The following is a 22,892-nucleotide window of genomic DNA, read 5'->3' on the forward strand; positions in this document are numbered from 1 at the left end:
TGCTGGGGAGGAATGTGCAGAGTGGAGGAGGGTGAGGGGTGCCACACAGAGAGAGGAAGACCAGGTACCTTTCAGGAATCACAGAAAGGGTCCAAGAGGAAGAGTTGAAACGGCAACAGAACAGGAACAGAAATAGTGAGGAGGGTCTACAGAGTGGTGGGGAAGGAAAAGAGAGGCTTGGGGATGGCTCCAGACCCAGGTAGCTGCAGGCACTGACGCCCTGCCTCTCCCGTCCACACACAGCTTCTGGGACAGGCAGGTGGGGAGGTGAGTGGGGGACCAGCCAAGGTTGGTGTGTACGCATACACAGACACACACACCCCCTGCATCATGCTGCAGGACACATGCCAATGGCCCCGGCAGTATTCCTTTGAGGGCCTTGGCCAGTGAACACCCGGCCCCAAGGGGGTGCAGGAAGCAGAGCCAAGGTTGCAGCTTGAGGGGAAGCTGTGGAGGTTAGTCCTGACCCCTAATTTGGAAGAGACAATGGTATCCCTGGCTGAAACCCACTCTGCTATGCAGACCCACGAAGCCACCGGCTGCCAGGCAGAAGTGTTTTATTTCACTGACAAATTCCTGGAACTCAGCTCAGGACTTGGTGTGTTTTAGGCACTCGGGGTTGATGAATGAATGAGTGAACAAGGAACAAATGCTTTAGTGACTAGAAACTATTAGATGAGAATAGGCATACTTGTGCCAGGCCTGGGGTTCACCTTGCATTTATAGAAGAAAACAAGCCCCAGGGAGCATTCTTAAGAGATGGGCTTGCGTCTCTGGGGGAAATACAGCAGCAGTAATAAGAAGACCCTAAGGCTGGCCTGAGCCGCGGATACAGGCTGGGGGAGGCCAGACTGGAGCTGGCGAAGCATGGACCTTGCACTGCCTAGGGGCCTTGCCTTCGTTTCCTCCCAAGAGGGCTCTGGCCACCTCAAAACCTGCAAATGCTCTGACCTGGGCCTTCCTGCCAGTGTCCGCTCCCACAGATCCCTCCAGGCCTCCTGACCCCCATCACATGGAGCTCAGCGATAAGCACAGGAGCGCAGGTGGGCAGAAAAGAAAGCACTCTTGCCAGGGCAATGTAGAAGGCAGGGAGGCTGGTCTGGGGTCCACATGTGTGCTGTCAGTAGGGATCTGTGGAAAGGAATCTTCCGTCTCTGCTCACCCCCGCCCACTCTCCCTGTCTGTGCCCTCAAGCAAACACTCCAAACACAAGCTCCAACTGCATGCTGGGAAGGTGGCGGGAAGCTATGAAACAGGGTTCTGGCCTGGGCTGTGAAGAATCAGGGCGGGCAAGGGCAAGGCTGCTCCAACTACCTGACCACGTGTGGAGCCCTGACAGGGCCAGGCATGGTCCTAGACCTTCTACCTGCATGAGCTCATTTCCTCAGAACAATGCTGAGACAGGTCCAGTATAAACCCCACTTGACAAATGGGGAAACTGAGGTGAAGTGACTGATCCGCGGTCACACCACTAAGTGGTGTCAGGGCAGGCCACACTGCCCGCAGAGAGGCACCTGCTGACCTGGGCTCTGAAGAAGGTGGCCCACAGAGGCAGCAGACACAGCCCCTGTCCTATGACTCTCGGGGTGGCTCCCACCACCCTGAAACTCAACGTCCTCCTCTTTTAAACTGGCTAACAGCACCCACCCCACCCTGTAAGGGGTGTGTCAGGGACTAAGGGCCTGAGCTTGAAGTCCTTAGAGGAGTACCTAGCTAGTTTCTTCTCCTCCCTAACCACTTGCTAACTGGTGACAAAAACTTAGGTCGCTAGGGCTGCCCTGCTGCCCAAGACCAGAGACCAGGAGGCAAGCAGTGGAGACAAAGGCGCTGAGGCCTCTGTGCAGGCCTCTCTCCTCAGAGGCAGCTGCGTGTCCTCCCATGGAAACAGAGGGTCCTGGACAGGTGCAGCAGGGGCAGTGTGAGGTCGGCCAGGCTCAGGGAGAGCCGCCATGGGGAACACACTTCTGACTGCTCTGCCTGTGTCAGCAGGGCTGCTGAGGATAGGGGTCAGGAGAGTTGGGCCAGCAAAAACAAGCTGAGAGAAGTCTAACCTGCTCAGGCCGGTACTTTCCTGGGCCATTTGGGAGGGGCAGAGGCTGTAGAGAGGGCTAGAAGAGCCAGTGCTGCTGGAGAAAGGGCACAGCCCGTGCAGCATGCAAGTGGTCCAGTGAGGACCACGGGAAGAGACGGGCGGGGCAGCGGAGCGGTTGAGAACAGGCCCAAGCTGCAGCTCTGCTGCTCAGCTTTGATGCTGGGACTCAACTGCCCTGAGAAACTGGGTTGCCACCACCCACCTCACAGGGCAGGCTGTATTCACAGAGAGAACATCTGTGGCGTGTCAGCACTGGACCAGCACTGGCTCAGTGGTGGCACTGAAGCCCATGGTCACAGGAAACCCGCCTGCAGCGGCCCTTGGTCTGGCCTGGATCCCAAACAAAGATGGGTGGTGGGGACGTGAGAAGGATGGCAAGGGCAGGCCTCGGTAGCAGGGGTGCTCCTGCCCAGCTCACCTTTTGAGCCCCCGAGAAAGCGTGGTAGAAGCAGGACACGTAAGTCATGATGGCTTTCTCATCTGGCCTCAGAGTGCCTACAATATCTGCGCAGAGAGAGAAAGAGAGAGAGAGAGAGGCAAGAGAGAGTGAAAGATGCAGGGAGGGCAGCTGGGGCCAGGCCCTAGGCTCATGCGGGAGAAATAGCGCTTGCTCTGGACTGGAAGCCAAACCCCAGTTCCAGTTGTACAGGCCCATCTTGCTGAGGTTTTGAAGAGGGGAAAGGGATCCGAATAGGTGGATTCCTCTCCTAACCAGGCCTGGGTTTGTGACACTAGGAATCAGCTCTACAAAGGAAGCTTGGTTTGGGGCTGGAGGGGTCAAACTCTAACTGATCTTTCTGAAAATGTAAGATCACATCTTGCACAACCACCTACGTCCTTAGCATAAATCGTCTAATGGTCTCCTGGGGCCCTAGAATAAAACCTGGATCCCAGACCACAGTGGTCTTCACGGCCTGGCCCTATCACCTCCTCCTACCTTGTTTTTCAACTCTCCTCTTCTTACTTACTCCGCTCCAGCCATTCTTTTAATAAGCCAAGCTTATTTCTGCCTCAGGGCCTTTGCACTTGCTCTAACCTCTGCTTGGAATGCTCTTCTACAGCTCTTCACATGACAGCTTCTGTTTATCACTCCAAAAGTCTGCTCATGTCGCCTTTCAGAGGCTTCCTGACTGCCCCGCTAAAGCGGCCCTCAGGCATCTCTATCCCACTATCCTGTCCCATGTTCTCTACTGTGTTCATCGCCACATGACCCCATCTGTAGACAGGCCTGTGGTCTGCCTCACCCACTAGAATGTAATCTCCATGAGAGCAGGAACCTTGCCTGACTCAGTCACTGCTACGCACTCAGTGCCTAGAACAGAGCCCGGCACAGACCGAGCACTCAATAGACGGTGTGAGCAAAGACTAAATGGGCAGCATTGCCAAGGAGTCAGGAGAGGGGTGGCTTCCAGTCAGAAAGAGGCCACTGCCGTCTGCAAGAGAAATGAGGTGAGCATGGGAGGCGAGAGGCAGCGGTGGCATTGGGCAGTGGCGGCAAGGTGGGCCTGCCTGGCCCTGCCCGGTACCTTCTGCGCTCCCGAAAAGGCATGGTAGAAGCTGGACACATAGGTCATTATGGCCTTCTCGTCGGGCCGGGCCGTGTTCACGATGTCTGCAAGTGAACGACAAGGGTTAAACTGCCCAAGTTGGGGTGGTGGGGGGGCCACTCTCTGTGATCCAAAGGCTCCCAAGGCCACCGCCATCCCGGGAGGACCCTGAGAGCCGATTCAGTGATCCCTGGTGACTCTGGTGGGCTCAACATCACCCTCGGCCCCTCCATCCCCTATGGTCTCTGGGAAAGCCAAGGCTGTGGGAACTGAATTAAAACGAGGCCACTTCCTCTCTCTGAGAATGGCCTCAAGGGGCTGCTGGACAGTTGAACCTCAAGAGCCACCAGAGGCCAGAGGCATAGGTCTTGGATGGGGGTGGTGCATGGCTGGGAAACGGAGCCGAACCGGAAAAGGAAAAAACAAAACACTTCACTTTGGTGGGCTCTAGACTCAGAGTCCGCGGCAGGAAGGGCAGGTAGAGACCTTGCTTATTCGCAGGAGTCGGCCCTCCCTGGCCACCTCGCTGATCCCCATGAAGGGAGGGGTGGGACTGGGTCAGGCAGGGGACCTCCTCAACCACGCCCCCCTCCCCCGCAACTCTTCACCCTGCTCCATCCCTGAGCATGTCCAGCCCGCTCAGGGCCTGTCCCCAGTTTACTTGGATTCTTTCAGCCACTCTTGCTGGCTCGGCCAGCTCTCTGAAGTTACTGTACTCACAAAACGAGCTGTTGAGTGAACAAGAGGGACGCACTTACCCTCTGCATCCAACATTTTGGGGATGTCCAGGTATTTCTCAGCCACTTCGAAGGCATTGTTCAGGTTGGTGACTGGGTCGTCCTAGGAGGAGAGAGGTGAGGGAAGGGGGAGCTCCATCAGCGGCAGGATGCAGAAGCAGAAGGGCACCAGGGCTGGCCTGGGTTGGGGAAGGAGTAGGACTGGAAAGCGTCCTTGAGGCAGTTCTCAGCCACCTGTGCTACCGTGGGGAGCAGAGACACCTGGAAAAAGTCAATTCCAACCCAAAGGAACACCTCTAGAAATCCTGGTGACGTAACCCAGGAGCCTTTTCTCCACAAAAAATGCAGGTGTGTTTTTTTCTTACAATTTCCAACTATCCACTGACCCCAGATTAAGCACCCTGTTCTGAAGCCTGGAAAGTATGGTCCAGACCTGAGACAGCGCTGGGGGTGGAGGGAGGTGGAGGCGGGTGGGGAGCGAACTGAGCGTCTCCACATTCCAACCTCCCCAAGCCATTCCTTCCTGCTGTCTCCCACTGCTCGTGGGGTTACGGCCCACTTCACTGGGACTCGCCCTCATCAGCCTTCACTGCTTGCCAGGTAGAGCCCAATTCCGTCATTCACTGTGGCTTGAGCAGATTCGGTGAGGCCCTGCCTCCCCCACCCGGAATGCCCTCTCCCTGGTCTAGGCTGCGCCCTCCTCCAGTGGCCCTTCCGATCGTGCCAGCCCAGGTGCACTACCCTTTCTCTGCAGAACTGTCTGGCCCTAGCCCTTCATCACCCCATTCACCGGTGCATGGCCTCGTGTGGCTGGCTTGCTCTGACACTGTCCTGCCTCCTCCACAGGCTGGGAGCTCCTAGAAGGCAGGGCCTGAGCATTTCAGGGTCACAAGCTTTGTACAGGCAACTCAGACCAGGGCCCTGCCTGGGAAATGTTTGCCAGCGGCGGTGGTTTGGAATTCCTTACCCTTCCTTCCCACGGGCAGAGAAGGAACGCTTCCGGAATCTGAGCAAATTAGGGATGGGGAACTGGAAGGCATGGCTAGCCAGGTCGCAATGCCCAGTGGAAGAAGGGGACAGTCTCCAAAGGGAGCAAGAAAGGCGAGAACTGAACCAGGGGTCTGGTGACAGCTGGCACAAGCTCCTCCAGCCTGCCCATTAGAGCAGACTCCAGTTTTGGAGGCCAGCCATGGACGGACTTGGGGGCTGTCACCCGAGTTAAGGTCAGACTCAGGGTGTCTGTGGGCCATTGAGGGGAGCATGAGACGCATACCTTCCTTAGCTTGTCATACTCAATCAGCTCGGGCCGGTGCCGGTGGATCAGAGCATTGAAGGCAAGACCGTCCTTCCAGCTGGAGGTAGAAAGGCAAAGATTATGAGGCCAGTCATCGTGATGGGAGTGCGGGAAGACCCTGGGCACCACGGGCAATAATTTATGCCTGTTTACTGAAGCAGTTTAGGGGATGTGCCAGGCACTGCAGGGAGACGGTATGGCAGGGTGGCTGAGATGACTGCTGGAGCTGGGAGACCTGCAATCAGATCCTGGCTCTTCCACTTACTGTCAGGGTGACAGTGAGCAAGTCCTGTGATGTGCTCCCTCAGTTTCCACATCTATAAAACGGTACCTACTTCAGAGGGCTGTCATGAGGATTAAATATGTCAATATGGAAACACCTAGACCAGTGCCCGACATACGAGAAGTCCTTTGTCTGCTAGCTACTGGGAGCACCATGCCCTGCAGAGCACTGTTCACGCAAAGCTTCACTGAACTGGACAGGCCCACTGAGGGGAGATGGCCCACCACGGAAGGCCAGCGCCAGTGCAGTGTGACCTTAGCACCTTGGCTGACCTGACCCACGGGCTGGCTAAATACCAGGATGTGGTGTGGTTTGGCATGAGAATCTCTGTTCAGAGCAAAATGACAGCTCGTCACAAGCTAGACTAGTCACGTTTTCCTCCCTGAGATCTTCTAAGGGCTGGTTCCTTCTGGGGTCAAGCTTAATGTCACCTCCTTAGGAAGGCCACCCTTGACCGAGGTACTCTTCAGGTTACTTTCTATCGCCTCACCTATTTGATGGTCTTTGTATAGCACTTCTCATTATCTGAAATTATGTTATTAGTTTATTTGAACCTTTGTCAATTATTTGTCCCCTCTGCTGTAGGGTAACTTTCCAAGGATGAGGATCCATTTTGCTGCTGCTGTATCCTCACCTTTGGCATGTAGTAGGCACTGCATGGATATTTATCAATTGAATAAATAAATGAACAAGAAGTGCACAGAGGACCAGCCAGTTGGTGGCAGGAGCTCAAGGGAGGGACCATGTGCTATTAATGGCAGGGCACAATGCGAAAGTCCCCAACATCCAGTCCAGGGATACAGAGAACTTCTGTGGACCCCGTGAGGCCCCATTCTTCATTGTGCCCCTCCATAGCTCGTCCACCCTAGGAGGACACTAGAGGCTCAGAGTGAAGTCACAGGGCCAAGCCAGATCTGACCTCAGGGCCACCCCTAAATCCTCGCTCCTAACCACTAGGGCACAATGCCTCCTGCCACACGTGGGTCTCATGTGGCACTGACCACGCTCGTCTGTGTCCCAGTGACAGTGGACACATCTCATCTTCCTCTCGCCTGAGAGCAGTGTCACAGCAGGGCTGAGTCTTGTTCCTCACAGCGGACAGAGTACATCTTCCCCAACACTCAATTCACTAGCGACTCTAAGGACACGTCCTTCTTGAGGTCAAAACAAAGGAAGAGCTCTGTTATTGCCTCTGAGAATCACTGTGCTTGGGGAGGAGGAAGATGTAAGGCCTGGTGGAGAGCCAGGCCTTGAAGCCTTCAGCCCAGGACAGCCAGGCAACTGCCGCCGCCACTACCTCCTCCCCCCGGGAGAGGACACAGGGACCTTACGACGGCTCCCAGGGGCCAGTGGCAGGGAGAGGGATTCCTTGAGGGCTGGCATCTCATAGACCATGACAACAACACAGGAAGAGGGCAGGTGGGAGGACAGCGCCGCAGGGGAGCGGGGAGGGGACGAGCTGGGCCGGGGCTCTGGCCGGCGCCCACCTGATGTGGAAGTTCTGAACGTTGACGTTCTTGTACGGCGCCGTTTTCCTCTGGCACCAGAGCAGGAGTCCTTCCTTGGCAGAGGTCTCTGCAAAACACACGTGGACAGTGAGCACGGGCTCCGATGAAACCTTCGGGACCCAGCCCATCCTTTTGGTCTGGGCAGAACTTGGGGCAGAGGGCACCAGACAAGACAGCAACAGCAGTGACTGTGTCTCCCATTCCAGACACGGGCAGGCCTCTGCTGAGCCTAAACGCTGATCGCAATCACGGCCCCATGAAGTCACTGCCGGGGTCACTCCAGGAAGTGGCAGGGAGAGGACACTGTTAGGGCCTAAACCTGTGCCATGTTTCTGACCACAAAGCCTGTGGCTTTAACTGCCAGAATGTAACGTCCAACAAGCCTTTAATGCTGGCCTTGGCCGCTTCTGAACAGAGTGAAGAGTCAGCCAAGGGGCCTAGGCTCCGCTGCCTTTAACAGAGTAGACATGCTATGGGGGCAGGGAATATATGTGTCCTGGTCACCTCTGTGGCCTGTTGCCAGAGGCCCCCTCCACACACTGGCCCAGGTGGCTTTTCTCATCTTGTGCTGTACCCTGGTACTTGTAGGAAGTGAAGCAGCTCATTCCTGGGTGGCTTGCACTGACCCCAGGTCCATGGAGGCAAAGGACTAAAGGTGGCGGTGTAGGCGCTGACGCTCGAGGGAACCAGATGAGGCCTGACTCTGTCACTAGCGCGCTCTGCAATGCAAGTTCCTTGACTAAAATGGGGCCGATCATGCCGTCTTGACGAGGGCAGTGTGAGGGTGCACCAAGATGGAGGCTGTGAGAACTAAGGACCCTGGATGGGTACCACAGCTGGGCGGCCACGAGGGGGACCTCCTTCACCTGCAGCCTGGGCCGCCATCTCCACTAACCACTCCTGAGCAGCACCAGGCCCTGTGAGTGACACCGGGAGACAGGGAAGAGTCTCAAAGAATGAAGACAAAATGCCCAAAACCCTAAACTAACTTTCTCCAACTTGGGTGGAACCAGGGTGGGGAGAAGGCAGTTCTTTGCTGTCAGCAGGCTCTTGAACCAGGGTGGGGAGAAGGCAGTTCTTTGCTGTCAGCAGGCTCTTGGCTCTTACCTTCCACAGAGATATCCTGGATGGCGAACCTGAGGATGATGGTCCAGATCATCCCCAGAGTCATCTTTGCATTGCCGTCCACAATCTCTGCACGCAGCAAGGGGGAGAAGGGTGAGACGGTTGTCAAACTAGAGTGAGACGCCCTCAGGCCACCCTCCTGACTTGTCTAGAGTTAGCTCCAACTGTCCCACAAAGCTGCCTAGGCCTGTCCTCCACCACCCTCACCGGGAGATGGTGTCTTCTGAACACTGTGGGAAGCACTGTCCCAAAAGCCTCTGTACACGTGTGTCCTCAGCCAGGCAGGCCTCTTCCCACCTGGCCAGCTCATTATCCTAACCCAGCTCAAAAGACTGCTTGCTCCTCCTTGAGGCTTGTTCTTGGCCCTCTGTCGACACCTTCATTGCATGCTCTGCTACTGTTTGTTGATAACCTGACCACTTCCTTCCAACCCTTTGTTGCCACCTTTGTCCATGCCACTGTCATCTCCCCCAGAGCTTGACAGGCTCGCTGCCTCCTACACCTTCTCCTGCACTATACCTCCACACAGCCGCTAGGGCGGTCCCTTTAAAAAGTGCATCAGATTTGTGTCACTCACCTACTTAGAGCCCCACTATGGCTAAAACGAAGCCCTTGATCTGGAGTCCAGCTTACGAGGCCTGCTCTGGGTGACCTGCCCTCCCTCTCCAGCACCTTCTAGATGTGTGCTTTGGGCAAGCCAAGCTCTTTTTTGCTTTAAGGATCTCGCACCTTTGTCCACCCACAAAGTGTATCTCTCAATCTTTTCCTCAGCTGGCTGGTCTTTCCATCCTGTAAGCCTCTGCTTATGCCAGCCCTCCAAAATGGCTTCCCTGACCACCAGTCTAACTGAAGGTGCCCCCTGCGCCCGTCCTGGGGCCTCTCTCCACAGGACCTTGCCTTCTCCACCCGGCTGTCAGCTGGAACCCTGTCTGTACCTATTAGTTTACTTGTTCACCGTCTGCCTTTGTGATTACCACCGCATCCCCAGTACCCACACCTGGTACTTAAGATATGATGTTGCTAAAGGAAGGGGACGGGGGGAACAGGGCTCAGCTGACAGGTGCATGCTTTCTTAAGTGACCGAAAACCAACTAGTCTCTCATACTTCTGGGAGTGTGAGAGGAGGCTCTGGACCACAGAGTCTTCAGTTTCAGCAACTCAGAAAAAGTTATCTGTGCAACACTCAGGGTACCATGTGTCTATTGCTGGGTGACAGAAGTGCAAGTGGCCTCATTCTGGGAGTCCAGCCAGACGTGTCCTTGGCAGTCCTTTAAATGCGTTCTGCACCCACCCCGCCCCCCCGCCACCTCACCATACCAGATGCAAGGAGAAAGAGTGGGGAGAATGGAGGGACACACTTCAAGGGACCCTGCTCACTGACCTTCAAGAACAGAAAACTCTAGGGTGGGCTTGATTTGAAAAGGAGGGGAGGTATAGTGGTCATCCAGAGGAGAGGGCCCAACCTTCCCCAACAGCACATTCCATAATAAAGAAGAAAGGGTAGGGGTTCTATTAGCCGGGATGAAGAAGCTCCCTGTGGTGAAGCCATGGGCTATGGTCCAGGGCAGCTTGTGGCTTTAGTTTCAGGATAAGGAAATATGCGTAGCCTGGAGGTAGGGATAGGACACTGTATCTGCCAGCCCTTCCCCAGAGCTAAGAACGCTAGACCCGGAAACCAGGCAGAGCCTTCTCAGTGTGGGGCAAAGGCAATCTATGCTGCGTTCTTCCCAAGTGCCAGACACCCAGAGCCAGGGGGAGTATGGATAGGCCACAGCTCCCAACCCTGGCCAGTTATGGAGGGCTGAGAGCTCCTGTGAAGGGAGGAAGATGGCCTCTCTCACAACATCCACCAGCTGCTTCTCAAGACTGCAGCTGTGCCTCTGACTCCTGTCCCCTCTCACAATCTCCACAAGGAAGCCATGTTCCTGCAACTGTCTAGATCATTGGTGGGACACGGAGATGGCGGCAAGGTGGGGCTGAGGCTCTCAGATATTCCAAAGCCCTCAGGAGGTCTCCAATAGGCTGCCTTCCAGCGTTGTCCCAAGGCCTGGTGGTCGCAGGGATTGGGAGTAAACCAATTTGGGCATGAACAGAAACATTTTTAGACTGAGTTTTTCTCCAAACAAAAACTGATGACCACCATGGGTCTCTCCTCTAACCTTCTGTATTTACAGGCTAGTATTTGAGAAAAATAAATGCAGCTGTGGGAAGCAGAAGGCTGGAGTGCAGCCAGGAGGACAGACCCATGCAAGCACAAAAAAAATCTCAGGGCCTGACTGAATTTTTGAGTTTTGATTCTTTTAAACAAACACCAACCACCTCGACTGTGGCATGTGAGGCTTGGCACCCCTCTCTGGAGAGGTCCCAGGAGGGGACAGCGCCTTGGAACCCAGTACATGCATTCTGGCCTAGAGTCTTGGCCAAACTCTCAGAGCCTTGTCATTAATGGCAATTAGTTTTCTTTGTTTTTCTAAAAGCTGGGACAACACGGATGCTGGTGAATACGAAACGCTGTTCTGACTAATGAACAGAGCTATGAGCCCAGGCTGCTGGGCTCCATCAGGCCTGATCCAGTCTCCAAAGATGCTTGTGGGCCAAGACAAGAGCCTGCTGAGGGACAGCACGCTGTTGCTCTCGTGGGAAGGCCTGGAGTAGAGGATCACAGTCCTGAGTATCCCCATGGGGCACAGAAGGATCCTGGGTATCTACTCAGAGGCCAAACTCTCCCAGCCATGCAGCCAGCAAAGTCTGGTCACTGACCTTTAGACTTGCACTCCCTGCCCAGAGCCCTGACACTGGGCCTTCTCTCTCTGCATCCCCTCCCACCAACAGATGCCAGACTGGGCGGGGCCTTATAGGCTAAGGTGCTCCTGGCACAGAGGGAAGCCATGATGCATGTCTGTCAGTGTCTCCCAGGCCCAGTATGAGGACGGTGAGTGAGGGCATCCAGGACCCAACTCAAAGCCACTCCTCCCCTGTGCAGAAGGATCCTGCCCTGTGTGATCAGGGTGCTGGAGTCCCCAGTCTTGGACCGGACTATTCTGTGGGTAGACGGGAAAGGGAACTTGGGGCCCAACATCACATTGAGGCAGTCACTGTAATCACTGCTGATGATACACAGGAGCTTTAAGCACCCCGAGTGCTCAGCCACCAACACAACTTTTCTCCAGAAGGCAGAAGTTGGGCCTCAGAGCCTGCAGGTCAGGAGCTGAGCCTCCACCCTCCAGCTCACCTTCTGCCCCGATGGAGACCAGCTTGACTCCTTTGCTGGCGATGAAGTCCAGTGCTTTGTTCACGTTGTTGATTTTGTGCACCCTCATCTTGCCCCGCTCCGGCTTAGGTAACCGCTCCCCTGAGAAAGAGGAAGAGAAAGAGAAGCGTTAGGGTCCCCACTGCTCTCCAGAACCGGCTGCCACAGTGCTGTGGTCCCACCTCGACAGGCCCATGCTTAGACACACTGTCACTGCAGCCATTAAAGGCCTCACTCTTCCTAGCAGCGACGGGACAGATGGGGTGGGCTATGTCCCGGGGACCTGCTGTTCCAGGTGTGGGTTGCATTTCATCAAAGAGGAACCTTACCTGAAATGACTTCCAGGAGGAGCATCAGCTTGAGCCCGTCTCGAAAGTCCTCGTCAATATTCTCGATCTGCGTGCCGGCCTTCCGCAGGTGGGAGTTGCACCAGGCTGTGAAGGTCTGAGGAAGCAGAGCAGAGTGGTCAGCATGGTTGTCAGGGCTTCTAGAAAAGGGGCTGGGCCATAACCTGGCCCTGGGACAACATGGCCACTACAGTGCCCTCACTCAGGGCCATGCCCAGGACTCTACCCAGGACTCTACCCTTAAGATACACTGTTTCTACATACACCCAGGCAAGTCGATCTGAGGAAACTGAGGCTCAGGGTAGTTAACAGATTCATTGTAAAACCACATGGTTGATAAGCAGCAGGGTGCAGCCCGGAACCCAAGTCTGCCACCCTAGAGCAGTGCTCTCTCCGCGACATTGGGTGAGCCCGGCACGCACAGCTGGCAGCCTGCCGTCTGTCCATTCAGTCACACAAATCTGACTGAGAGCCAGGCCCAAGTGTGGAAACACGAGGCAGGGACCCTGCTCTCATGGAGCTTACATTCTCTTGGACAGGCACAGCCGGCCCTCATCCAGCCGGCGGGCAGACCAGACCCTGGGTCCCAGCCGGCACCGGCCCCTCCTCCCGGCCCCTTGGGTAGGAGCTCAGGCAGCGATTTCCCCATTGCTGGCACAGAGATGACCTGGGACAAGAAAGCAGTTAGAAAAGAAAATTCTGTAAATTCAAGGTCTTCTCGAGTTCGTCTCCCTTGGAGCTCTGGATGGCCTAGCAGCAAGCACCAGTCCTGAGACCAGGGGCTCGGATCCTCCACCCTGTGACTGCCCTACAATTTGTTTCCCCACAGGCTATATGCCCTGGGGAGCATTCCATGCCTGCCCTTTTAAATCTTAATATTCATGTATCTCAGAGGGGCTGCGAGGCAAGTGAGAGGGCGGTGCTCTCACTTGCCATCCCCTAGGGTCAGGCAGCTGTACCTGAGAGCAAGTTTCTGAGGACCAGGGGTCATAAAGGTGCTGGAAGGTGAAAGGGCATTTTCGAGTCCAGAGGGCCACAAATGAGCCCAAATCCCAAACCTGAACACAGACTGTCCAGGTGCAGGGCACCCCGCCTCCTGGTGGTGATTGGCCACTCAGCCCTCCGCTGGCTGGGGCACATTATATCAACGCCAGGGGAGCACGTCCCATCAGTTAAGGTGGACGTGCCTAGACTCCTGGGGAAACCGGCCCACTCAGCCTCCTGCAGCAGGGTCTGGGAAAAACCTCATGCCCATTTCTCACTGGAGCCCCCGTCCGCCTCTCTCATTCTGCAGAGGCCAGCGTGCACCGTGGGCAGACAGCCAGGAACACGCGAGCGTGCACTCCATGCCTGCGCACAGGCGGGGGCCACATGGGCAGGGGAGAGGGGCTTCCAAGGAGCCTCTGGCCAAGCACCATGTGTTTTGATGACTGTCTCGCTCATTCAGACTCAACGCAGGGCCCCTCCCAGACAAAGAAGCTGCCTAATTAACACGCTCACCAGTGGGGACTACATGAGGTCTCTCCTTCCAAACCCAAGCGCAAGGGTTGGCGCAGGGAGTGGCGGGGGACTGTTGGTGGCCCAGGGCTCCCCAATCCGCCTCTTAACACAAAGAAGAGTTCCTCGGCCCAGGAGACAGAGGCCCCGTTCCTGTGTGTCTGCTCCTGCCTCGCCGAAGCTGGCACCTATCCCTCCCTCAGAATCAGCCCGAAGGGAAGCTCCTCCAGGAGGCCTGAGCCAACCTGCTTGCCCGAACCTGGTTCTGACTTGGATGTCCCCTCCTCTGTGCAGCTCTCATCACAGCATGGTCGTCCTGGTCTCTTAACAGTTATGCATTGTCCTCCGCCTCCCACAACTGTGAGCTACTTCGCTCTGGCCACCACGCAGGTTCTCATTAAGAAAGGTATGAATTCTCCTTCCCTACCCCATTTCCCACGCTTCCCCTACACATTCTGAATTCAGACAAACCAGGGCTAGACTGCTGGTTACATCACTCGTGTGGGTAAGTCACCCAGCCTTCCTAATGCCCATTTCCTCATCTGTAGTGTAGCAAAGGCACAACCCGGGTCGTGGACTGTGTGAGGATTGAGGCGACAATGCCTGTAGAGTGCATGGCAGGTGCTCAATAAACGGCAATTTTTGAGATGTCCCTGTGCCTCCCAGGCTCTCCTCTCCCCACATCCTGCCCGCCTCCTCCACAGCGCTTTCTCTGTGTGCTGCTGGCCCTCTCCAGCACACACAGCCCTTGGCAGCTGACATCTTGGGTCTTACTGGAGGTTCTGTGCATATGTGCACACTCCCAGGGGGTAGGAATTACCTTACGTATCATGTGCCTTTATAATGCCCAAAGCACAGCCGGCCTTGGTGGTAGGCAGTAAGCAAGTGTGGCACTCAGCTGTCCTGTGAAGTGAGGGCAGCAGCGGGCCACGCTGGGGCAGGAAGTGGCAGGGGATGCTGGGCCTCTGTTCTTGCATGTGCTCAAAGATGCGGCTGGGCAGCAATATGGCCAATCACATCCCATGGCCGAGGATGCAAGGGGGCAGTTCCAAGAGGGTCAGCCCCTGGTCTGCAAGCAGGGCAGGGCAGAGCACCCGTCTAAATGGCACCCTTGCCACCTCAGCCTGCCTGGGTTACGCCTGCGTGCTCTGAAGGGACACAGGTCTGGGTCTGAAGGCCAGCTCCTCAGCTTACTTGTTCTGTTTCCAACCAAGTGACTTGACCTACTTACACCTTACTTTCCTTCGCTGTAGGATAAACTTATCAGAATCTACCGCCTGTAGTTGCTGTAAAGATGAAATGCGTAGGGGGGAAGATGCTGTAAGACCTCTGACAGTGCCGACATAAAGTGCCAGACGAACTGTGTGCGCGCGCACACACGCACACATCCACACTGCTGCTTCCTTCTCGCCAAAGGCCTTTGCCTTTGGTTTGGAATGGAAACGAGACTGCAGGAGACCCTCTCAAGACGGTCTCCACACCAAGCTGTGGAGGCTCCAAACAAACCTCGCCTCATTGGGTTCAGGCCATCCGTCCTCACAAGGTCACTATGCTACCCACCCTCCAAACGCACGCCGCATCTCTGCACCTTTGCTCATCATCTCTGGACAGTAAAGAAGAGCTCTGGCTTGGGAATCACACAGATCTGGGCTCTGCTGTTAAGGCAGCCTGCCAACAGGGTAACCTTGGACAAGCACTGAGCCTAGGCTTCCTTAATGATGAAATAAAGGCAATAATCCCTTCACTTAGTGAAGATTAAACAAAATAATGCAAGTAAACCACTTAGGACTGTGCCTGGCGCAGATTAAGTACTCAGTGTTATACATGTGTCAAAGAAAGGTCTATTTTTAAATAAGTGGCAACTCTGCCATGCACCTCTGCCTCCCTGGCTGGAAGCAGGCCGAGTCCCAAGCAGAACACAGAGCAGCTGCTTGGGGAGAATATCCACTTGCCTGGCCTCGGCGGTGAGGAAGACCTCTCTCTTGAACCTGACAGACACAAAATGGGAATCCATCAACAGGCCTCCCACCCTCACTCCATGTCCTGCGTGACACTGTTTTCTCCTCCTGGAAGATGAGAGGTGTCTACTGACACCCGAGGATCAAGGAACCCTGAGCTCTGGGCAAGGAGAGCATGACCTCGTGAGGCCATCTCGGGGAACAAGTCAACCATGAACAGCCGCTTCTGCACGCAGCGTGATTGGTGAGAAGCTGAAATTCAAATGGGACATTAAAAAAGTCATAGCTTTTTTCTAGTTTGGTTACAAAAATAACATCCTGCTCATATACTTCTTCTCCCTACCCCGTTTAGACTAAGATGTGTGGGGTGGACAGAGTGGAGGGGTGGTTTCTATACATGGAGGCCTCATGCGCCTACTGCACCCACCTCCGCTATGCAAAATTCTCAAGAGTGTGACTGCCGACAGGTACCATCTGCTCCCAATGCCCCAGACCACCACGGGGTTGGCACACATCCTTTCTTTTGACAAGCATTTGCTGAGTGTCAACCCTGGGCCAGGCCCTGTGCCGAGTACAGTCATGAGCCAAAACGGACGCAGGCTGCACTCTATAGTGCTCCCAGTCTGTTGAGAGGGCCTTGTTAATCAAGCAAATTACTCAACTACAGAAGGAAAAATGGTAAGAGTAACCACCATAGCAGACGCTTCTATACAGCTAACTATGGGCCAGGCACTGTTGTGTACTAAATTCTCTCATCCTCCAGAACTATCTTCTGAGGTCAGTGCTATTACTGCCCCATTTTACAGATAAAGAAACCAAAGGTCTGAGAGGTAACATGACTTACCCACAGGCAAAGACACACCTAGAAAATTCCAGAGCTAGATTTAAAGCCAGGTACTGAGCTCCAGAGGCCACACTCTGAGGTATTATGCTGTACCCGTCCTCCCTCCCACCCTCAGAAAAGGAGCTGGAGAGAGGGCTCTGCGTGCTGGGGGACGGCTCCTGATCCAGCGGCAAGGGCAGACACAGGGCAGATTCCCTAAGGAGGTGATTCTCCAACTCTGATCTGAGAGTGAGTAAGTAGTACAAAAATAAGAGAGGCTTTCCAGATAATGGGACTAGCACGTGCAAACAGCAGGTTGGAGAGGAAAGACGGGAGAGTAAGACATGCTGGGAGGTAGGCAGAGCCAGCCTCACAGAGCCTTTGATAGGTCGTGCTGGTTGCTGGCGCATGGGGATTGGGCTGAAGGCGGTAAGCGTCAGTGTGGGATGATAAGAAAAGAGGGTAAAGCGCTCTGACGAAAATGTGGCAGGAGGAAGGAAGAGGAACCACGTTGGATGGAGATGCTATCACAACTGAGAAATGCCAACTCAAGGTTTCGATTTGGTTTGGGAGGGAGGGCCCAGAGTTACTGGCCTCTCTGGTTGAAAGGAAAGGCTTAAAAGCGTTGAGCTCATCTGGGTTTTATTGTCAAGAGTCATTTTCCAGGGGCGGCAATGACTGAACAGTGGCCATGTCTCCAGAACCTCACCTAGGAGAGGCTCAGTGCATTCACTGACAAGGCCTGACCTGAACCCCTCATTAGGTACTGGGAAGCAAAAGAGACACAGAATTTACATTCTGATGGGGAGAGGGCAGCTAAAGGTGATTAGCAATAATTGCTAATGGCTAGTTCTTACTATTTACACCTAGCAACTCTTTAAAGCCTCCAACCCCATGATCATGTGAGATATTATCACCTTCATCTCACAGAGGAGGAGACTGAGGCAAGGGGAGGTTAAGTGACTTGTTAAGGCCACACAGCTGATCAGCGCACACATAGGGCAGTCACTCGTTCCATAGTGCCAGACAGCAGCCTAACAAAGCAGAGCCAGCAGAACCAAGTCAGCAAGGGCTCTAGCCCCACCTCAGTCCCTGAGCGCACAGCCTCTGAAAACTCGCCTGCCCTTAAAGGGTGGCCCAGGCCCAGTGTGTGAGGTAGGCACAACGCCAGTGGGGCCCCTGCTGCTCCCAGCCTGACCCTGTCCTGCGACGGGAGCTTACACCCAGCCCTTGACCTATCTAGGGAGGAAGGAAGGATGTGGACTCGTCTGTCTTTGAGAATGTGAACAAAACCACAAAGAGCCTCCCAAACGTGCCCCGGCACACTGGCAGCCTGTTAGACTCCTCTCTGGTTGCTAAAATAGCACAGGGTTTGAGTGGGGGAGAGGGAGGGGTGGAAGGAGAAAGAGGAGCTTGTTGGTCCGTTTGGGATCCACCATCACCACTCCCTGTACTGAGGCCGAGGTTCCATGGTGTACTCGGGAAGGCAAGCTGCAGAGGGGTCCCAGAGCTGTTTCTGCTTTGTCACTCTGTATGTGGAGGGAGGGTGAGGAGGCCTGGTATCACTGGTCATAAAGTCCTTCCTGTGTCACAGGGACCCCTCCCAGCAGCCAGGATGTGGGGCGGCTGGGTGAATGAATGATGGATATTGTTTGGGAGGTGACCTAAGCAGCCAGGAATGTGGCAGCAGTGGGCTTTAATGAGCCATTCATCGATGACTCCCTCCCCCAACCCAAGGAGGTACACGCTCTCTACTCTGGTGTGGTCACTGAAGAAGAACCGAACATTTGAAAGACACAGGTAACGAAGTGGCGGTCCAGTAGGCAGAGGGATGGAGAATGCAAGAATCCTGGTGGGATGTGCCTGACCCAGCTGAAAAGCTTCCTTCCTTTTTCTTCCCAACGACGTCTTGCTACAAAACATGTTCTCAGTGCCGAAGAGGGTGATGTGGAGCGAAATGTCTGGTGGAGGCTGGAATTCCACTAAGCCCAGAATAAAGCAAGTCTCTTGCAAAGCCAGTTTGGGCCTAGAAACAGCCCTCCCCTTCTCCCCTCCCCCGAGCCTCTAGACTGGGGCGAGCGGGTGCTGGCTTTGATTATGGACTAAGGTCAGAGACTGTACTCTGCCTGCCCATCCAGCAGAGGCTCCCATGCAGATTCCGTTGACTCCACGACTGACAAGATTTTAGGAAAACCTGTTCGCTTCCCCGTACTGCATCCCCTGCCTTCTGCTTGGCACACCATGAACCTCTTTAGCTGGAGGTCACGGGCCAACAGCTGACCCAGGACCAGCTGCACGACTCTCCCCCAGGCCCAGACTGAATGGAACTGCCCACAGCAAACTCCCTCAGGATACACAGAGGCAAGACAGGGCTCCCCAGGGTGCTGAGAATTTTCAAACCTCGTCTCTGAAATACCGTGTTGGGTCTGTTGCTCCGCTGGGGCATCAGCTGCTTTGAGGGGGAGGGCGCCGTCCCACCTGAACCCCCACCTTGCCTGCTGTGGCCTCTGACGCTGCCCATGGTTCCTGCTTCCATAGGTCCTCAGGAAGGGTGTCTGGGGCTTGGACACAGGGGAGGGACAGCTATTTATTCCTAGGGTAGACATCTACCCTTATCACCCATCTGCCAGGCTACTGCCAGGTCTTAGGCAAGGCCTGGCCCCAGTGGGGCGCCTTTTCAGTTCCTGAAAGCGGAGACTGCTCCCCAGCCTGGGCTTCTTCACCAGCTGTAAAGGTGCTTTCAGGGCCGACGGCTGAGCTTTCTGGAATCTGGGTTACCAGTGGCCCAAGCAAAAGGGCGACTGCCCTGGCGATACCTGCAGATCTGTCTGGGGAGTCTGTGAAGCCCCTGGAATGGTTGTGAGATGGTACACGTGAGCGCTTGGTTAAAGGCCCACTGCTGTTACCAGGGACCAGGTTGAGAGACAGAAAATGAACCGGTCATGATGACACGGCCACAATTTAGGCGGGTGCAGCAACATGGGACTCAGCCAGCCCCACTAGCGTGGGTGATCGAGGCTGGTGGTATGCAGCATAGGGACACAAGAGGCTGCCTGTCCAGGACCCAACTCCATTTCTAGCCAGGGGCAGAGTAGGCATGCTGTGTGTGCCTGCCCCATGACGACATAAGCTAATTTGAAAGCAATTACAGGGAATATGGAATGCTTCTTATGTCCTGGCCCGAAGTTGCCTTATTCGGAGTTTTCTCAGCCTACATGAAAAATCTCCAACTTCCCAGTTGGGGGAGAGGTATAAATAATGAGTAGAGTAGTGAGCATTCCAAAGGCCCTGCGTGTCCACCCAGAAAGCAGCCCTTTCCCTGCTGCCCCTGACCAGTAGCCAAAGTTCCCGCGAGACACCAGAAGGCGCGCGTGTCGCTGCTGCAGACTGACTTTGGAGTGCGGCGCCTTCCTTGTGAGAAACACTGGTCTAAGGCTTTCTGCTTAGCTCTGCAGTGCCGGACTCAGGACTTCATCACTCAGATGTCGCCATGCCAGAAGGCCTTTCCTGGCCTCACTATCTCCATGCCGTCTCTTTACTCTGTTTTGTCTTATTCACTGTACTTATCACTGTCAGAAATGTTTTGTCCATAACCAGCCTCCCTCCCAAGTATAACATAACACGAGAGGGGACCCTGCAGCCTATAAGCTTGAGCGTAAGTCGGTGCTCAGTAAATCCTAGAATGAACTGAATAGTGCTAGGGCTTCTCATGTCCAGCCATTTATGACTTCATGGTTTCAAATCTCATTTTGTACTGGACAGTGTCCCTCAGGGATGAAACTGCTGGCTTTCAAGAGTTCACAAAAGTATTCCTGGAGCTGTAGCTGTTCCAAAAGTAAGCCAGGGAAGACACTGCTCTCGGCTTGCCAGTCCAATGGAAGAGGAGCCCTCAGCAGCCCTCTTTGCTTAGGCGTGAGGCCCCTGGACTTGCTGAGACTCTAGTTCGAGGGCTGGGCCTAGACAGTGGGCAGCAGTGGATGGGCCGGAAGGGGCAGGCCGAGGAGAGTAACGTGACAGTGCTCTAGAGCAAGGGCTCTTAAATCTTAGCAAGTGTGGGTTCAACCCCTCTCTTCACCACTTATTGTGTGAGGCCTCAGAAAACAAACTTCACCTAAGCTTCAGTTTCCTCCTTTGTAAAATGAGGATAACAGACACCATGTGAGCACTCAACAGGGTAATATGGAGCAGCACTGCGCATACCGCCTGGTGGAGGAGTGATCAGCAGATACTTATTACTACCTCATTCCTGTTCCGGAAGGTGCCATCCTTGGTATCAGCACTGCAGCTGGTGAAGCCAGACCCCTCTAGGGTCTGACAAGTTGCTGGCTGCACCCTGGTGGCTGGCACAGAGCAATCTTCCCCTAAACCTCCCCTCCCTCAGCCTGGCCATCTGACTACAAAATAAGTGAAAGAATACCATTATCGGACCATCTTCTTGCTTCCAGAGAGCCTTCTAATCCAGTGTTCTCACCCCTGGCTGTACATCAGAACTACCCAGGAGCTTTTCTGGTTTTTCTCTTTTTTGAGAAGATGAATATTTGTTTTAAGCCCCTAAGCTTTCAAGCAATTTGTATGCAGTGACAAGTAAGTGATACAACACAAAGACAGAGTTGCTGGGTCACAGGTGTATGTGTACTCTTTTTAATCATGTGCAACAATGTGAAGAATCATTATTTTATAGTTTTAATTCACATACTATAAAACTCACCCCCTTTAAACTATAAAAAATCAGTGAGTTTTAGTATATTCATGAAGTTGTACAACTATCGCCACCATCCAGTTCCAGACCATTTCCATCGCCCCAAAACTGTGAGTGGTCACTCCCCCTTTCCCTTTCCCCTCACCCCATGGAAACCACGAATTTACTGTCTCTATGGATTTACCTATTATGGACATTTCATATAAATAGAATCATATAGTACGTGGCCTTTATGACCGGCTTCTTTCATTCAGCATGTACCCAAATTTCGTCTGTTATAGTATGTGTCAATACTTCCTTTTTGTCTGACTATTCCATTGTACAAATGTACCACATTTTATCCATTCACAAGTTGATGGACATTTGAATTATTCTACCTACGCTATTATATGCCTCTGCTATTATGAATAATGCTGTTACAAACATTCATATGCAAGTTTTTGTGTGGATATGTTTCTAGTTCTCTTGGTTATGTGCCTGGGTGTGTGACGGCAGGGTCATATGGTAACTCTGTTTAATCAAGAGGTCTAATTTAGCTATTTTTCTTTGGTAGCTTGTTTTTGGTGTCCTATCTAATAAACCATTGCCTAATCCATGATCATAAAGATTTATGACTATGTTTTCTTCTAAATTTTATAATTTTAGCCCTTACATTTAGATCTTTGATCCAGCTGGAGTTAATTCTTCTGTATGTGGTATGAACTAGGGGTCCAACTCCATTCTTCCATGTGGAAATCCGCTTCTCTCAGCACCCAGGAGGAAGAGCCTGCCCTCTCCATAGAGTCTATAGAGAGCTAAGCATCTGAACTAAGGCAGGTGGGGCCCACAGGGTAGAGGTAGGAGGCAGTGCTCAGCTCTCAAAGGAGCATGCCATGTCATGCTGCATCATGCCACGTCACGCCGTGTCACCCCACTTGTGTGAACAGCTTTTCCTTTTCTAAGCACAGAAAGAGGGTGACTGCGCAGGGACCTTTAGGGACGCTCTGCAGTGGGTGAGGCCAATCTTGAAATAGCTACCTTTAAAAGAGAAAACTTCCACTCCCAAAAGGCAGTTTTTAAATTAGGGCAGCAGCAGAGGCTGGGGACCTGCCCTCCGCCTCCTCTGGCTCCATCTGGCATTTTGCTGTGAAATGATCAGGCACAGGGGGCCCTTCACCTGGAGAACCGGGCGTCTGAGCTACAAAAACCCCATTTACTTTCAATGGCTTACAGCTCAGCTCAGGTTTCGGGGTGGGGAGATTAAAGATCGTCTAGTTTAAACTTTGATCCTTCAAAAGGATAGCCAAGTGAGCCAATTCTGGCCTTGAGACTGTGTGGCTTGGAATCCTAACAAGTGCCTCAGAGGTCCAGTCTTTAGAATTAACGTTTCAGCCTGGACAAATCTGCCCATGGACTTGCTCATCCAGATAACAGGCATTTGACATTTGGGGAGGCAAAAGTCAGAGGGAGGGCACTGATGGGACTCAAGTGTTGCTGAGCAAGTGCTACTTCTGCCCTGAGTCACCAGGGCCACCCTGGGAACTCCCCAACAAAACTGATAGGTACAAAGAATGCTGCAGGCGAGGGGCATCTGGAGGCAGGGCAAACACCCCCGTTGCTCCCTCTGTTCACTTTCTGGCAGACAGCTTGTTTTCTGCTGGAATTCACAAGATCTATAAACTGAGCCTTGTTGGCAGAAGGGCAATTATGCCAGGCGAGGAGTGAGCTCTAACAGCCGGTGCAGGCTTCGCCT

The 22,892-nt window shown here is 53.9% G+C and overlaps 1 protein-coding gene across 5 annotated transcripts in view; it reads right to left on the reverse strand.

Annotated features, from left to right (window-relative positions):
* ACTN4 (actinin alpha 4) overlaps positions 1-22,892 on the reverse strand; it is a 67,582-nt gene that overhangs the window by 14,418 nt on the left and 30,272 nt on the right. For 3 of the 5 annotated variants that reach the window (XM_015589209.2, XM_006911707.3, XM_015589210.1), the window contains exons 2-8: positions 12,166-12,280; positions 11,819-11,938; positions 8,569-8,655; positions 7,441-7,528; positions 5,650-5,728; positions 4,398-4,479; positions 3,619-3,704 (exon numbers count right to left, since the gene is read on the reverse strand). In XM_015589209.2, coding sequence (XP_015444695.1) covers positions 3,619-3,704; positions 4,398-4,479; positions 5,650-5,728; positions 7,441-7,528; positions 8,569-8,655; positions 11,819-11,938; positions 12,166-12,280 — 657 coding nt within the window. Of the gene's footprint in view, positions 1-2,510; positions 2,597-3,618; positions 3,705-4,397; positions 4,480-5,649; positions 5,729-7,440; positions 7,529-8,568; positions 8,656-11,818; positions 11,939-12,165; positions 12,281-22,892 lie in introns of all 5 variants that reach the window. The other 2 variants (XM_015589211.1, XM_025046668.1) reach the window with 1 other exon arrangement.

The sequence above is a fragment of the Pteropus alecto genome, unplaced genomic scaffold (assembly GCF_000325575.1).
Source record: "Pteropus alecto unplaced genomic scaffold, ASM32557v1 scaffold314, whole genome shotgun sequence".
Lineage (NCBI taxonomy): Eukaryota > Metazoa > Chordata > Mammalia > Chiroptera > Pteropodidae > Pteropus > Pteropus alecto.